Below are 17053 nucleotides of genomic sequence, written 5' to 3'. Positions count from 1 at the left end.
ATAGTGAACGGAACATGCAAGTTTATATTTACGTAAACTACTCCGAGTATGGCCGACATTGACTGAAAACTTGACAAACATAAAAGCAAAGAAACGAAACCCCCATCTCACCTAGGCTGAGTCCTCTGTGTGTGTGGCTGAGAACTGGCCCACCTAGCCTTGCCCGGCCCTCGCCCGCCCCGAGCAGAGAGGCCTGGAGCCCTGGCAGCTGGGAGCCTCCACATGTACGGGGAGAGCAGTGTCGGAGGCAGTTTGGCACTTCTGTCTGTCAGTGTGAAGTACATTGGTGAGAACGCTGAGCTCACAGGGGTAATTTGCATGTCAGAGTATCTTACAGCCCTTACCATAATAGTCATGTGACTGAGGGGCAGCCCTAGGCCTCGTATGTAGGTGTTTAACACACATAATGAGGTACTCAGATACTCATCCTACTACCAGAGTGAGCACCCATTCTGTCCAGCACCCGCAGCCATCCCCAAAGGCCAAGCAAACAGTTACATTCTGACACTGTATCACATTCCACAGCAAAGCTGAACCTCTATTTTGGCAATTACTCACAGTTTAGATGTCACCTCCACTCGTGCTCTGTGAAACGGATTCCATCTGGAGGGTTCCAAGCAGTCACTTGTTTAGATCTCGGTTTCAAAGTCAGCCCCAGCCGCTTCTCCTTTCTCTGATTTCAGCTTTCATCTGCCCTCTGTTGAAGGAGTGGCTACTCCCAGCCCTGTGATGGGACCGGGTGGCCGTGACACTAGGGTCAAACAGTGCACATGGGAGTCAGGCCACAGAGGCGGTAAGCACAATAGAGGCTCCATTCCGTGTTCAGCCGACTCTGGAAGAGGCAGAGGCTTGGCTGCCATCGCTGGGTTGAGGGGACCCTCTCTGTTGTAAGGAGCTGGTTTCCCGAGTCCCCTAATGTCCGAGTTCGCCTTCGACTCACACATCCTTTCCACTGTTCCTCTGTTCACATCCAAGGTGCTCTTGCAGCCACACTTACAGCCCTTGACCAGAAGGGGTGGCCTCTGAGCACACAGTGCTGCATTTTTCTGTCACAGAAGCAGCAAGTGTGTCTGCAGGCCTTGACCTTCTCTGGGTGCGATGGCTCCTCTGCCCCGTGACCTCCAATGGAAGGACTGTGCAGTTTCCATGCAGAGGGCATTAAGCTACTTTCCTTCTCCTTCAATCTGCCCGTCATTTTCCTACGACTCTAAAACAGGGTTTGAGGATAAAGTCTAAACCTGTACTTCTTATGCTCTGTGTGCCCCAGGGCAGCTGCAAAGTCATCTAATTCCACATTTGCTTATTATGGAGTAAACTGACATAGCATTCTGCTCCATCAACACATGAAGGAGCGTGCATATTACAGCATGTCTGTGATATGACAGGTGTAGCTACAGTCAAATCTGAAAATGCCCCCGTCATAGTAGGGAAGAGAGATGACATGAAAACAAGTTCCTGCTGTACGCCAGGCACTGTCCCAGGGAGCTCATGGCATGCTTTACTGCTGCACTAATTATATTTTGTTCTGAGGAAGTTTTGACCCTTATATAAAGAGAATAAAGGGAGAGAGTCCAAATTCCAAACCATGTCCATGGGATCCCCCAACAAGTGAGGACCTCCCCACCCAGCTCCCATGTCCCCTTCCAGGGACAATTTCCCTGAATGCCACTGGAGTCTGGTTGGTTGGGAACCATGGATTTTGTCAACAGAACTCTGATGTACAAAACCCGGGTTTTCCATCATTTTGATGCATGTGGGGAGCAGGGGCATTTGCAATTCTCTTACCTTGCTCAGAAATCCATGGTTCCTTGAGGCAATTTTGGAGGTTTTCCAGGACTTTTAAAGCTCTAGTGTTGTCAGCTCCCAGGAACGTATTATTTAGTTGAGAGAGAAAGAGAGCAAACATGTCATTAAACAAATTTCTTTAAATCTCAAACTCACGAAAGAAGCCTGCAGAGATCTCAGATTGAACACAGCTGGTGCCTCCTTAGTGCAGCCAGCACTCCTATCTGGAACGGTGCATTTCTCGTAGACATGGTGGCAGAGTCTCCAACAGCAGCCTTTCCTTCTGACACTGATGAGCCAACAGGGCATGTGGAGAATGGTGGAAGGCTCCCTGAGGGGCACCGTGATGAGAGCACCACTGGCTGCCCAGAGGGCCAAGGGGTTCACCTGGAAATTGCTGAATGAGCTGAACTGGGGCGTTTTTAGTTTGTTTTATGGGAAGCTGTATGTATAACCTGCCAGGACTCTCCCGTCAGTGAGTAGCACACCTGCACTGAGTTGGTAACCAAGCTGTCGATGTAACCAAACTCGGACCAGAACAACTTAGAAAAGGAAAGTGTATCTAGGGCTCACAGTTTCAGTGGTTTAACTCACTGTTGGCTGACTCCATTGCCCTGGGCCTGAGGCGAGGCCTAGCATCTTGGTGGAAGGGCATGGTGGACGTGGTGAAGGGCGTGGTGGACGAGGTGAAGGGTGTGGTGGAGGAAAGCTGCTGAACTAACAGCAGCCAGGAAGCAGAGAGAAGGGTCAGGGAAGGGGTCTCAGAAGATGCCCCTCCAGGACACCCCCCCCAGCGGCCCACTCTTCCAGCCACACTCAGCCTGCCTACAGGTTCCACCCAGTGAGGCCATCTAAACTAGGATGGCCTGACTGCGTCACAGCTCTCATAATCCTAGCATTCACCTCTGAACATTCCTGTATGAACACAGGAGATCTGGGGGGACGCCTCGCATCCACACCATAACATTCACACTCTTATGTAGTGATTTCAAAAACCTTTCCTTTCCGAGAATTTTCATTATGCTGAACTGTTTTTGGAGTAACTGAGCATGAACAACTTCACTGGCCCACAGCTCCTGTCTGTTGATCGTCTACTGTGTTTCATCTACGGTGTTAGCTCTATTTTGATCATAATGTTTACCCATAAGATCTGAGAGACAGTTGCACCTCTGCAGAGTGCACATGTGGATTTTGAGCCATCACATGGGGACCACACCCACAGGTTCAGCCCCTGGTGGTGACCTGGAGAAGAGCAGGCACCCCTCAGATTTCAGCAGAGCTTAGTGTGCACAGGTTGTGGTGGAGATGCGGAGGGCAGAGGAGTGGCCAGTGTAGGGCAGTTGGATGTCTTTGAAATTCCATCCTCATTACCACAGGTTCCTTTTCTCAGCCCTAATCCGTTGGAAGTCATCTGTTACAAATATGCAAAGAACTCTCAAGTACAGTGGTTGAACTGAGCCATAGCTGCAGAATTTTACTCGTGTAGCATTAGGGTTAAAGTCACCACGTATTATTGAATGCTGGCAATCACAGGAGAGGCAATGTGGGAGACGCTCAGACCTCTGGGGGTATCTGTTGGTGAGAGAACTGCATAACTGCAGAGGAGGCTAACTGAGCGGCAGCATTAGTGCAAGAACTCAGTGGTTCAGAAGAGCCACCGTGCCACTTTGGGGAGTGCAGGCTTGGCGGGCCTTTGCCAGGCTGGATTTCTGGCCATGGGCTAGGTGGAGGAGGTCACTGCCAAGCTCCTGTGGAACTGGTCTCTTTGATTCAGCAGGGGGACTGCAGCCTCTCCTCACTGATCGGCCAAGGTGCTGGGGACTGATCAGCGTGGCTTAGAGAAAGAACCAGGAGTCACAGGAAGGTACCCACCCAGCCTGCTCTCTTTCTGTTAGGTGTTGTGGTTTATTGTTTGTTGTTTTTTTATATCTGTTTTATTGTTTTTCCTTTTGGTTCATTGATGTGGTGGGTCTGCCCATGTGTTCTAGCGGTAAACCACTCCTAATAATGCTGTTTGGAAGATCATAGAGTATCCCAGATTCTCATGAGCCAATGTTTTATTTATAAGGAAAAACGACATGTGCATAATAAATTATTGATAGGAAGATTTTCTTAAGCAGACAATTTTGAATGTGCATTACCACCTAATATAAAGAGTATACGAGTTGGGTTTACCAGCCTGGGAGTAGGACCAGACATAAGTTTTAACATCCCTGTGAGATTTTGATGTGTATGAGAACATACAGTCACATGTCTGACTCTGGGATCTGTGACTGGTCAAATTCGGCATCCATAGTAACAGGTGTTTGAAGACACTGCCTAGATTTTCACCTGTGTGACAGAAGTTATGGAGAACAGTGTTGATACAGATAATTATCTCTAGGCCTCTCTGCAAAGGCTTTTCTTGGGCCATCTTCCCAGACTGTTCCAGTAACTGTAGCAGACGGTGGTCTTAGTTGGAATGGCTTTTGGTACTTAACAATTTGCCATCAGAAAACATAGGTATCTAACCTTAACTTGCTTGAAAATAAGGAAACATCAGTTATAACAAACTTCACATCAGATCTAATTGTGTCCTGGAAAACCCTGCACATATAGTAAATATCACATTTTCCCATGTGGTGATATCTGCCCTACTCACTCACCGTCAGGTGGGGCAAGGTAAACACAGAGCCAGGTGGCACTGATCCTTGGCCTTCCTGAGACAGAGGTGTGTCTGGGCATCTGCTCTGCGGATCTCACTAAGCATGCAAGTTGTCACCCTGGCCCTCAGACCTGCTGACTCAGGGTGTCAGGAGGGAGGGGCTCTCAGGGCCCTTGGAGACACGGTGTGCGGAGTCGTGGATGGAGGAGCAGAAGGGGGCAGACAACACAGATTCCAACCTCAGCGTGTCAGCCCCCCTTCAGTGAAGGTCTGGCCAGTTCCTGGAGTGTGCTTGCAGCTGGAAACCCCTGGTGAAGGCCTCTGCTCTTCCCCTGGGGCTGCCCAGTCCAGGGACAACATGGAGAAGACCACAGCTGCTGTCACACCTCACTGCCCCTGGAGAGAAGCTGCTGGAAGGAAACTGGATGGATTCTTCTTCTGCATTCTATAGTATCCCAAGTCACAGAGGAGGGATGTGCACACCTACCACACCCAGGACTCGCTGCGATCCCACTTCATGGTTTGCCTCTGCCCTTTGGGGAGGACTGTGGCCCTTCCTTCAGCCTTTGAGTTTGTGCCGCGCTGTTTGCTAGCCTCGCTGTCTCTCAGGGCACTTCCGGAATGGCTCCTTGTGCTAATGAGCCACCACGAGGTGGAGGAAGTAGCCGGCGTGGGAGCCCCACAGTCCTGGGTCCCCTGTGTCCTGGGCACGCTCCCAGAGCCTCAGTTTGGTTTCCCAGACTTGATTGAGGTGTATCACATGAGCAAGACCTCACCCTTCAGATGCACAGTTCAGTGGGGTTTTTGTTGTTGTTGTTGTTGTTTTTAGTAAATCTATGTGGTTGTGCAACCATCTCCACAATCCAGTTTTAGACCATGTTCAATTCCCCAGAAAGCCCCCAGTGGCATCAGCCCCCCTCCCAGCCCCACCTGAGCCCTGCCAGCCATCCGCACACCTCCTGCCACGTGCCAGCTCTGGACACTTCCTGGACGTGGCATTGTGCAGTGTTGGGCCTCCTCTGCTCTGTTTCATGCAGCATGGTGTCATTGAGTTCATTCACACGGTAGAGTTTCTCAGCACATCAGTCCTGTCACTGCTGACTGGTGGCCACTCTATGTCTATGTCGCATTTTGTTTACCAGTCACCAGCTGACAGACAGCTTCAATTTCCTTATCTAAAAGAGCAGAGCTGCTGATCCCAGCTGTGCACATCTGCCACAGGATCATGAACAATAACGTGGCTTGAAGTACCGGGGCGGAGGCAGGGGCCTCACAGGGGACTGATAAATGGATGCAGCAGAAGCCTGGTGTGACTGTTCCAGACCTTAAGAGCTCCGAGATGGAGCAGGGCCATGGCTGGTGGAAGGAGAGCGATCTCCCTCTGTGGCCCAATTACACAGAGACAGCAGCTGATTGGTGAGCTAAGTGTCCATGAGATGAGCTCGGGGCAGGACTGGCCTGGAGCAGGCAGCCGCTCAGCCAGAGGGAAGGGTACCATGGGGTCGCACGCTGGGATGGATCGAGTCTGTGTCGAGGAACACGGGTGATTCCAGCAGTGGCTCATGGGTCCAGGTGACGGCTCTGGGGACCCATGGACTCTAATGGGAAATGTGTGCTCCTCCCCTGGCTTCCTCCTGGCCCTGCCCAGAGCTGCCAGGACATCCCTGGCGGTAACTGTCCCACACTCTTGTGACTCTCTGCACTACCCTCAGCCTTTTGGGCACTCCCCAGCCTGTAGCGCACTCTGCACAGGCCCCTCCCCTCCCCACTCCACTCCTCCCCTCTCCTCTCCTCTCTTCTCCTTTCTTCTCCAGGCTCCACGTGCTGTTTTCATTCTATACAAATCCATCCTGTGATCTTGATGGACAGTCTAAGATGTCTTCTCTTTGCTACCTTTGAAGTGTGTCTTTACACCTATCATCACCCAGTGAAAGAGCATAGATTTATCCTCCATCTGCAAACACAGAGGCAGGGTCTCCAGACACCAGCACACGCAGACACACACGTGGTGCTTATGCCCAGGAAAGGCAAAGTTAGGACCCGAGCCACATGATTAGCCTCAGAAGCCACCTCTGGCTAGTTGGCCACTGTGCTTGCCATGAGGCCTGGGTCTACCTGCTGCTCCACCATCAAGAACACCATGACAGCAAGCGCGTCCCCACACTGTGTCATCCCACACTGAGATATGGGAAAGACCTGCAAACAGAGCTCTGGGAGGTGCGTGACCAGAGGACGAGGGGGGAGAAGGCTCTGAGTCCAAGGAAATGGTGATCCCAGAATGGACGTGGTGGCCCCATGGTTGGTAGATTGTAGGCCTCTGGTGGGGCAGGGGGGCAGGAGCCTGGGAGGAATCAGTGACAGATGACAGGCTCCTGGGGAGGTGTGACTAGCAGCCACTGAGCTGTATTCTCAAGCCAGTGTAGCTGGCTTCCTGGGCAAGGGCTCACGGTGTCACCTGGGATGACGTTTACTGTCGGTGGGGGCCTCCCGCACTGTAGGAGAGGCCGGCTCTGCGAGCAGTGGTCACTCTCCTGGTACTTTCTGTGTGGCCTATTGATTGGCTCAGCTGACATGAACAGATAAGCTCTAGATCCATGTGTCAGTGGGTGCACAATTAACAAAAAATCAACTTTTAACCGTGAAGAATAACAAACCCGATCAGCCTCCAGGCTCAGAAACAGCTCTGCTCAGCAATGATGGGACACCTGCCTTTCCTTCCTCATGGAGGCAGTTCGAGGGGATGGTGAGTCCCCAGTGAGAAGTGACAGAGCTGGCCCAGGGGACACAGGCCCCGAGGAGTCCCTTGCAAAGTGGCGAGGAGGTTAATAAGACAGCCGCAGACACCTGCCAGGTGGCAGGGCCGCCGCAGCTGTGCACGAGGTTTCTGATGAGTTTCCAAGTAAGCGGCCTCGATTCAGTGGGACGCTCTGACAAGAAGGAGACAACGATCTCCTGTGTTCACCTGTCCTTTAAATACATGTTAAGGACACAGCAAGCTGGTGGGGTGACTCTGTTGCTTACCAAGGAATCCTAAAATGTCCACGTGACTGCACTCTGGTCAAACTAGCAATTATTAATATAGAATATTGTAATTCAGATAAATTATTAATACAAGCCGTGTAATGCTTGGCTGCTTTGTTAATGGAAATTCAACTCTGCCAGTGGAAGTGGGTCACTTGCCTGAGCCTTGGGTCCTCCAGCCAGGGCCACCCAGGAAGGAGCTGAGCCAGGGGAGTTGAGAAACTGGATTTGGACCTGGAACAGCTGTAGGTGAGGGAGTGGGAAAGAGTGGAGAAGTCGAGCAGAAGGTACAAAGAGAAGCCGAGCTGGCTTGGGGTGATCACGATGCTGGGTATGGAAATACTCAGGGCTTCAGAGGGTCTGAAGCATCCTCGGGGACACCTGAATTACCAGGAAGATATCTGAATATCGTCAGGGCAAAGTAGGGTATTTTACACTCATTCTTCCATTAATTCAGTAAACCTTTTTGGAAAGTTTTCTATGGGTCATGTATTTTAAATATATTGTTAAGTCTCACAAACTCATGGCAAGTGGCTATCCTTTTATCTACTTCCAAGATGACAAAATAGCACAGAGAGGCTGAGCAAGTCATCCCAAGTCACACAGCTAACAAATGTTAGAACCGGATGGTAAAGGCTGGGGAGTCCCACTCCTTTGGCTCTTCTCCAGGAGTTCACTCCAGCTTGCAGGGGAGATGCTGAGTAATATTTGTCCTGGGTTCCTTAAGAGCTGATGATGTTCTAAGGGATGGCTTGAAAAATATGGAATCCTGGGCATGTCAGAAAAAAAATTTTTGAGCAAAACATTGTTTCTTCTCTCTTAGTTCAGTACTCACACGGGTTACCTTCAGTAGTGTGGAAAACCCACCCACCTGGGTAGCAGACAGGTAGGAGCCCTCAGTAAGTGTTTAGACACTCCCGGGTTCTTAAAATGCAGAAAGAGGCAAGTCGCCTGGCTTCAGCTGTTACTGAGCCCCACACTGGGCTCTTTGGCACAGCTCCAGGCTTACAGCTGACCTCCCTCAGTCGCTGGCTCTGGAGGCAGAAACGGTGACCAAGCGGTTCACTGCAGCCCTGCCTGGGGCTGCCTCGCCTCCTGTGCCTGGTCCAGGGCACACAGTGTTTCCCTCTCCTGTGCTGGGCGGCCGGGCCCCAGGAGGTCCACCACCCACAGGGCCGATGGTTCCTCGATAGCTTCCCGGGTTGCTTTGCCAGCCCGCACCCGCAGGTGCACTGTGGCCAAGCTTGGTCCCCCGCGCATGAGAAGCCTGGGCTCCCTCTGGTCACGTCTCCCCTCACCCACCTGCTTTCCTCCCGAGTTTCAGTTGTCCTCTCCCAAGACCCAACAGCACACCAGCACTCCGACCCCCTCAGGACAGCCCAGAACCCCTCTCAGTGGGCACTGAGGTCAGAGGATGCCTGCTGCCCAACCCCACAGTGAGGATCAGACTCAGCTCCTGAAATCAGGACCTTCTAGAACCTAATGAGTGTCCTGGAGTAAAAAGTATCAAAATGGCCTTGGAAAACAGGGGTACCACGAGAATCAGTGGAAGTTCAGTCCTGCCAAGTTCTAAATGATGGATCGACATTCCGTTGAGGCAGTTAATTAATTATAAACTGACAGCCATACTTAATAACGTTTCTAAGAGTTTAAAAAATTCATCTGGAGTCAGTCCCATCATCCTGTCATCCAGCCTTGCCACCGGCTCTTTTCAAGAGTATGGCCACCCGCAGACGTTTAGACCTTGAGCAGTGGACTCCCCTCCTGTTAGGCCTCCTGCTTGACTCTCCCTGAAGATAACCACTCTACAGCCTCTCACATCTCGGGGCCGGTGTGTGTTCCTGGGACCTCTGCTGAGGATCAAGGCTGCAGCTGCTCGGGTGTACCTCTGGGCTGTCCATCAGGGGCCCCATCAGTGTGTGCTAGGCGCCTCTGCTGATCTGATGATGGCTGGGGCTTGCAGTGTGTTAGAGGCAGGTGGTGTGGAGCCTCCCATGTTGTTCTTCCTGCTGTGTGTGGCTTGGCTGTTCAGGGTTTTCTGTGGTCCTATGCGGACACTTGGACTTCTGCTAGTTCTGTGTAGAATGCCGTTGGAAGGTCAGCAGGGATCTCACTGGACCTGCAGTGGGCTCTGTGGGCCATGACCTCTGAACAAGCCTGACTCTTCCACCCATGGACCTGGGATGTATTTCCTCTTTTCTGTCCTCCTCAGTTACTTCCATCAGTGTTTTCCATCTTCATTGTCGATGTCTGTCACCTCACTGGTGGAATTCATTCCTGGGTGTGTTGGGAACTATGGTAGGTGGGACGGCTCTCTTGGATTTTCAGGAAATCTCCCGTTGGTGGAGAGGAACACTACTGATCTATGCCTGTCGATTCTGTTTCCTGCAAGTTTGCTGAGCGCGTTGATCAGCCAGTTGTGGTGCCCTTTGTTTCTTCCTCTTGCCTGATTGCTCTCGCTGTGTGAGTCTGAGTTCTGGGCCTCAGAAACCTCCCGACAGGATGTCCGCATGGCTTCTGTCACTGTCGTGTGGAGGAGCCTGGCTCCTGTACCCCCTGCGTTCAGCGTTTTCTTACCTTGTGAAATGGCATCCCTGGCTCTCTTGCAACGAGCTTGTGTGACTGGCATTGTTGAAGGTCCTTCCAGCTCTGGGCTGAACCTCACTTCATCGTGGTGAGGATCCTGTGAACGGTCCTTCTTTTTCACTATGCGGGTAGGGCTGACAAGACGTCTTCCGCAAAGTGTCCGCAGGCGGCTGTGGTATGGTCTCCTGAGCTGCTCCCACACCTGTCTGTCTGTCCTCACTCTCACCAACAGCCATCATCAAACTTTAAGATGCTCATCACTCTGAAAGGGAAAAAACATAGTCTCTTGGATGTGTTTCCTTGTTCAGTCTGTTATACTGAACAGTGTTTTCATGGAATCACTTTGTTTTTTTTTATTTCCTCATGGAGAAAATTTAAATATCTTGCTTAGAAAGATCTTTCAGTTTCCCTAAGCAATTCTCTCATGCTTTCTTCTTGATTAATTTTTAAGTTATACCTTTCTAGAAAGTATCACGTTATTCCAGTTGTAAAATTCATTTGAACATAGTTTTCAGATTATTAGGATTCCATTTGGATCTGTCTCTCTGGGACTCTTCCTGATATTGCATGGAAATCTGTGCCCACGTTCCCTCAGCCTTTTTGGTTTAAATTAGCCAGCTTTGGTTGTCGTGAGCCCTCTGTCTGTGCCTGGAGCTGGGTCACAGAGCTGCTCTGTGCAGATCTCTCCAGAAGGATGCATACTGGATGAAGGGGCTTGGCTGTGTGGGGGGACCCTGCCATTTCTCTCTTGGCCCAGGTTTTCCAACAAATGCTCCCCTGGAGAGAATAGCCTGTTCCTGAGAGAACCCTCTGAAACGTGAGGCTTGGGGAGTCACCGCTGCAGCCTCGGTGGCTAATCCTGCTCTCCCTCCTGCTCTTGGTTTTCCAGGCCGGCATGATAAGGACCGAGGAGGCCGACTACTTCCTGACACCTCTCCCTCCACACCTGGCAGGGAGGCTGAAGGGCTCTGAGCAGGGTGGCCCTGCCTCCCACATGCTGTACAAGAGAGCAGTGGAACCCCAGGCCCCCCAGGCACCCCCTGGCCTGCTGCTCACCAGGACCGGGGAGCCAGCCAGCCCAGGCCTGCAGGGCCTCAGTGACAACCTCGGGCTCTGGCACAGGCAGCACTTCTGTGGAAGACGCAAGAAATGTACGTAAGGCGGTTCTTCCCATGAAGGTAAAGATTTGGTGTCTGTGTAAGCCAATGGAAAATGCTGATTTCCTTCAAGACCCACCTACCTGCAAGATGTCGTCTGCAGCCGCGATCACGACCCTGGAGCAGGGTTCTAGAGTTTGTTAGGTGCCAACTCAGGGTTTCAGGGTGGAGCACCCCTCCCTGGGAGATGGAGACTTTTTTCTCTTTTTTTTTTTTAAACAAACTGTTCCCTGGACAGAAAAGTGACACTCAGAAGCACAGAACCCACCAGACATCTTCAGAAGAACCCTGTCCCCTCTGCTCAAGGCTCGGGTTTGTTGAGGCCTCCGTGGCTTCCTGCTGAGGCGATTTGTTTACGCATGCATTCACAGGCCTCACCACATCACACAGCACACCCACAAGGTGTCACTCATCTGCAACTCACCACCAAAGTTTTAGGGACAGCTCTGTCTGGCTTGGCTCCTCAAGGGGTGATCTGATATTTACGTTTATGTGGAAACCTCTCACAAAGTCAGGAATGCACCTTCCTGGAATTTCCCTCATTCCTTGAGCTGTCCCTAGAGCATCCCCTGATTGTCCCAGGTTCCCAGGGCATCTGAAAACCCTGGCTTCCCCCGCTCCTGCCTCCCCTGTGGCTGGTGTGATGGCTGCTCTACCTACCCCCTGACGCAGAGGGGAGTCGGGGGCAGGTGCTCAGCAGACCTTGGTGAACAGGAAGAAAGTCACTTGGCCCCACCAGCCGGATAGGCACCACTCCGGCCATCTGACCCTATAAATAAAGCCCATGGGACACATTCCTACGAACTAGAAATCCCAAACCTGAATGAACTAGGTCAGTGGGCTCAGTCTTCTGTCTCTGGACTTCCCTGGCGTGGTCCTGGTCTCCTGCCTCAGGGCAGTTCACACTGAGGAGGGCTCTTCCCTCTGCGCCTCGGGTTCAGAAACGGAGTCTTGCTTTCTATGTCCCTCTGTCCCTGCGTGGAGACGGCAGACTCAGGTAGACTGATTTGCTCAAAGTCAACAGTGAGCCTGAGCCTGTTGGAGGGTGGACCTTCTGCTTCTCAGCCTCAGGAGTTGACTAATGGCGGGTGCTTAGGTGACTCTCCTGTTTAGGAGACAGTACTATAAGCACCTTGGTGAAGGTGAGAGGTTTACTCTGAGGGGCCTGTGGGGGCTCTGGCCTGCCAGACCCTCACCTGGTGCTTCTGCCCCAGCATCTAGCACCAGGGACCTCCGGCTGCCGTGCCCTGGGCTGCAGGTGCTTTTGTTCCAAACCCACATTTCCACAGCAGAAGTAAGACCCAGGGCTCCGGGCCACGCCCTCCAGACCCGAGGGCTTCTAGGAGGGATTCCAAGGGGGCATCTTCACTCCCTCTGCCTGCGCAGTGCCATCCTAGAACCCCACGGGCCCCTGCAGAGACTGGGGGGGTCCCACGAAGACCAGCCCCAGGGTGGCACTGGGTTACAGCCATGTGATGGCGAGGGGTGACAGCTCAGAAAGCTTTGGTGATGTCACCACCCCGCTCCCCATGTTCACCTGGGCTTGAGGGGACCGCTGCCTTATTTCTCCCCCTGTGTTGCTTCACAGATGCACCCCAGCCCCCCACAGAGGACCTCTTCGTCCTTCCCGATGAGTACGAGTCTGTCCCCCGGTGCCGGCGCTCACTCCTCAAGTCCCACCGGAATAAAGAGCTGAACGTGGAGACCTTGGTGGTGGTCGACAGGAAGATGGTGCAGAACCACGGGCAGGAGAACATCACCACCTACGTGCTGACCATCCTCAACATGGTAGGGTGGGCCGCCAGCACGGGCCTGTACGGTGTCCAGCTGGGTGGGCGTCTCTGGGGAAGAAGCGCTCAGCGGGTGGCGACCGTGCTTTAGTGTGTTCCTGTTGAAAGAGGCGTTCTCTGAACTTCAGAGGGTGTCATAAAGAGGAGACGTGAACAGACCCCTCTGCAAGCCCGTCTGCCCTGCAGGGTTTGGGGTTCAGTGGCTCTTCCTCTGACAGGACTCCTAGGAGGGTCGAGGAGTTCAGTGCAGTCAGTATGCCAGCAGAATCTGTGCTTTTAAGTGAGAATGTAGAAACACCCACTTTTCTAGGAGTGCTGATGTTCAGGTGTTAAGTGTGAGGTTTTTAATCTACTTCAAAAACTCTAAAGCAGGATGACCTGGCAGAACATCGTCTCACACAGTGTCCTCCTCTCTAACCCGCTGCTGCAGGGAGTCTTCAGGAGCAAGGAGAGGGGTGCTGACCCCACAGCACGGGAGTGAAATCTGGATCCCAGACGGCAAAGTCTGGGATGTTTGAATGTTTTCAAAAAAAGTTCAATGACACTATTTTGAAGGCATTTCTGGTTCTTCACCATCAGTAAGCAGCACCCGAGTGTCTCTCTGCACAGATCTGTGATTTTCATTGCTAGCATCACACTGGGCGGTCGAGTCGTGTGGTTATGAAGTCAGGGACTGAGGGAAGGTTCAGAAGGTGCTCAGCAGGGCAGGGCTCTGGGCACTCTTCACAGAGGGCCACAGCACCAGCCTGCTCCGAGTGAGGGTGGTGTCTGCGCCCCTGGTGTGGAGTTGTCCTCGTGCCTCCGTGTCTTGGGGCCACACTGTCCCTGCTGTTGACCGGGGACACTGCACTGATCCTTGACGTCTGCTTCCTGTTCCGTTGTCTCTCGAGGTCACTCTGTTCTGCCATCGCCTTCTCACCACGTTCCCTCTCTTTCTCCCGTCCTCTGCTCTCCTCCTCACCAGTTCTCTGTGTGGCTGGGCTTTCTCACCAGGAGAGCCTGGGGCCTGCTGGGCTTAGATGGTCATCCCCCACCTCGCGCCTTCACCTCCAGGAGCACATTGTGAGGACTGACCAGTGACCTTTTGATGTATCTATGCCTGTCTGACAACATGAGAGCATGAAAATTGCCCTCACCCTGGGGGACGCAGGCAGTGTCCGTGCAGTAGGGGACATGTGGCTGTTCAGGCTCTGATGTGGATTTGCTCTTCCAGGTGTCTGCTTTATTCAAGGATGGAACCATAGGGGGAAACATCAACATCGCAGTCGTGGGTCTCATCCTTCTAGAAGACGAACAGGTACGGTGCCCTCGAAAACAGCAGCTTTCTTTTTCCCCAGAAAATTAAGTGAAAAATGATGCTTTTCCCTTATAGTAAAAATCACATTCTGTGGATTCTTTACATCTCTTTCTCTTAGGAACAGTTGATTTTGCAGTCAGGTTTTTTTTTTTTTTTTAGTTTTTTTAAAGTGTGTGTGTGTGTGTGTGTGTGTGTGTGTGTGTGTGTGCATGCGCAGTAAGGAACACTCTTTTAATTGGCCTATGATTGGAAGTGGAATGAAAAGCTGCCTTAGGACTATGGGTGGGAATGCTGAGGATACAGGGTTCGGCCGCTGTGTCCGTGACCTTCTGGGGCTGGTTGGAGTGCAGCTCCTCCTGCTGCTGCTGGAGGAGTCAAGATGCTGCAGCCTGTAACTGAGAGCCGTGCTGCCTTACCCCATCACCTCTGCTCCTGAGCCGAGTGCCCGCACCTGACCTCACCACCTGTCCTCTTGAAGACTCTGAATGTCTACCACTTACTCTGAGAGCACGTAAACCCCAAGTTCTGTGGGATCCCAGTAGCAGTGTGAGGAAGCACCTCGCTGTCCCCGTCCAGACCCCTAGGGAACACTCCAGGAACTCGTTCACAGTGAGCCCTTAGAGGCACGCATAAACAGTGGAGGGCATCTTGGTCATGAAAGGTGACCACTTGGGTTTCCCCAACCTGATTACTGACTCAGCAAAGGAGAGTGTGCTCTGGACCCAAGTGAGGACAGGTGTCCATTTCCACCTTGGTGACGCGTCAGTGTTTCCTGCTAGCCACAGCTTTCTTGTTTGTAGAACAAAGAATTTTTAGACAGAACCTGAGCCCATTCATAAGCTGTAAGATCACTGTTTCCCCACGGGGTGAGGGGACGGGGGGAGGTGTGTGTGCCCGGGCAGGGCTGTGTCCAGCCTGGCTGGTCAGGGAGGATTACCTCATTGTCCTTTTTGTGAGTGTGTGCCTGGGGAGAGCCCCAGACCAGCAGGGCTTCTCAGGTGACAGGTTAATTATTCCTTGTATTAAAACGTTTTCGCCTTGGAATCCATCCAATCTGCAAAGAATAAGCAAGGTTATCTTTTGATCATACACCTGTGTTAACTTTAATTAGTGCCATATTCCTGGAAATCTGCCGCTGAGGAATGCAGGCGCGCCACAGTGTGGACGCACAGCACTTAGCTTGGATGCATTTGTCTCTCCAGAAAAACAAAATAAACATTTAAGGAGAAAACATGTTTAGTGACCAAGAGGCAAAGGTTTCGACCACACTCCAGCAGTGGAGTTCTCAACAAGATGGTGTACTGAAACTGAGGCCCCTGTCCTGATTCTCCTTGGCCACCGACATGGACATGGTCGCATTCCTGCCTTAGTGGCTCAGAAAGCTGGTGGCAGCCTGCTCTGACGGATGCTCCTGCACACCCCGAATTCCCCAGTTCCCATGAGTTCCCCAGTTCTTCACTGTGGCATATCCCTGTTCTTCTGCTAGAAGTTGATGTTTATGGACATCTTTCTGGATAGTTCCCTTCTAGTTGAAGGGGCCTCCCAGAAATAAGACCCCTCTGCTTCTGTCCTAGGATGGTTACTTAACGGAACACTGTAACAATGAACAGCTAGGGGGCATGGCTGGAGATACCACTTGCCAGCCGGGTTATGAAATGAGCATCCTATCACTGGCTACGCATGTTTACATGTTTGTCTGTATAGGAAAACCATGCTTGAATGACTTTGTTACCTTATGTAACTCTGCCAATGTTTTCCAAAGGTTTTAAATGCAAAAAAAAAAAAAAAAAAAGATGCACCAATGTTCTTTCTTGAATCACTGAACATGCATTCAGGCTCAGCCAGACATATTCCAATTGTTTATAAACAGAAAAGTACATGAGTCTCGGCACTGAATTTGTCAGGGTTTCTTTTGCATAAAATGCACACATTAGCTTACTGCTATCCGGGTCCACCTTTGTATTTGAAATCCAAGTCAACGATGATTGGTGGTGATGATAAGGTCTGGAAACATCTCCCTCCATGTTCATGGGGCTTTGGCCTCTCTTGCACAGCCAGGGCTGGTGATAAGTCACCATGCAGACCACACCTTGAGTAGCTTCTGTCAGTGGCAGTCGGGATTGATGGGGAAGGACGGGACTCGCCATGACCACGCCATCCTACTGACCGGCCTGGACATATGCTCCTGGAAGAACGAGCCCTGTGATACTCTAGGTAAGACTCTCCAGCAGAGGTTGTGGGCCATGTGGGGTATGCCCTTCCGTGGGCCGTGTGGGTGTTGAGGGTTTCTGCCCTGCCCACATCCACAAGCCACAGCTACTGCTGAGCCTGATTGTGGGGAAAAGACTGCCTTCCCTGCACAGCTGGGGCTCAGTCCTGGAGCAGGCTCTTGTTCATCCAAGATGAAGGTCGCTCAGAGTTTACTCTCCATCTCTTCTGATGTGGGACATAATTTTTTTCCATTTTTTCTACCACACATGAGAATGGGCTAATAGATCCAAGTTATACACAGAATATCTCACTAAGCAGCAGAAACAGCACATTTATGAATATTTATAAAGATAGCATAAGATATTGTGCTCTTCGTTTTCCCTTTTCTCTGTAAATATCTCAGTCTTAGCAAGTTAGCAAGCTTTAGTTATTTCTAAGGCTGGGTACAACCCAGAGGCAGGCTTTGTAAGGCAGTGGGCCCCTAACTCCAACACTCTGGAACCTTCTCTTACTTTCTTTCTTCCACTGGTTCTCAGAGGAATGCTTTTTGTTGGAAAATCTC

The 17053-nt window shown here is 51.6% G+C and overlaps 1 protein-coding gene across 1 annotated transcript in view; it reads left to right on the top strand.

Annotated features, from left to right (window-relative positions):
• Positions 1-17053, top strand: part of ADAMTS16 (ADAM metallopeptidase with thrombospondin type 1 motif 16) — a 138961-nt gene that overhangs the window by 22329 nt on the left and 99579 nt on the right. Inside the window, exons 4-7 of the mRNA XM_081287842.1 lie at positions 10926-11187; positions 12782-12981; positions 14197-14280; positions 16335-16494. Coding sequence (XP_081143968.1) covers positions 10926-11187; positions 12782-12981; positions 14197-14280; positions 16335-16494 — 706 coding nt within the window. The remainder of the gene's footprint in view (positions 1-10925; positions 11188-12781; positions 12982-14196; positions 14281-16334; positions 16495-17053) is intronic.

Source organism: Spermophilus citellus (genome assembly GCF_964194105.1).
Source record: "Spermophilus citellus genome assembly, chromosome: 1".
Classification (NCBI taxonomy): domain Eukaryota; kingdom Metazoa; phylum Chordata; class Mammalia; order Rodentia; family Sciuridae; genus Spermophilus; species Spermophilus citellus.
The sequence above is the reverse complement of the archived record's forward strand: the minus strand, read 5'-3'. Positions and strand labels throughout refer to the sequence as shown.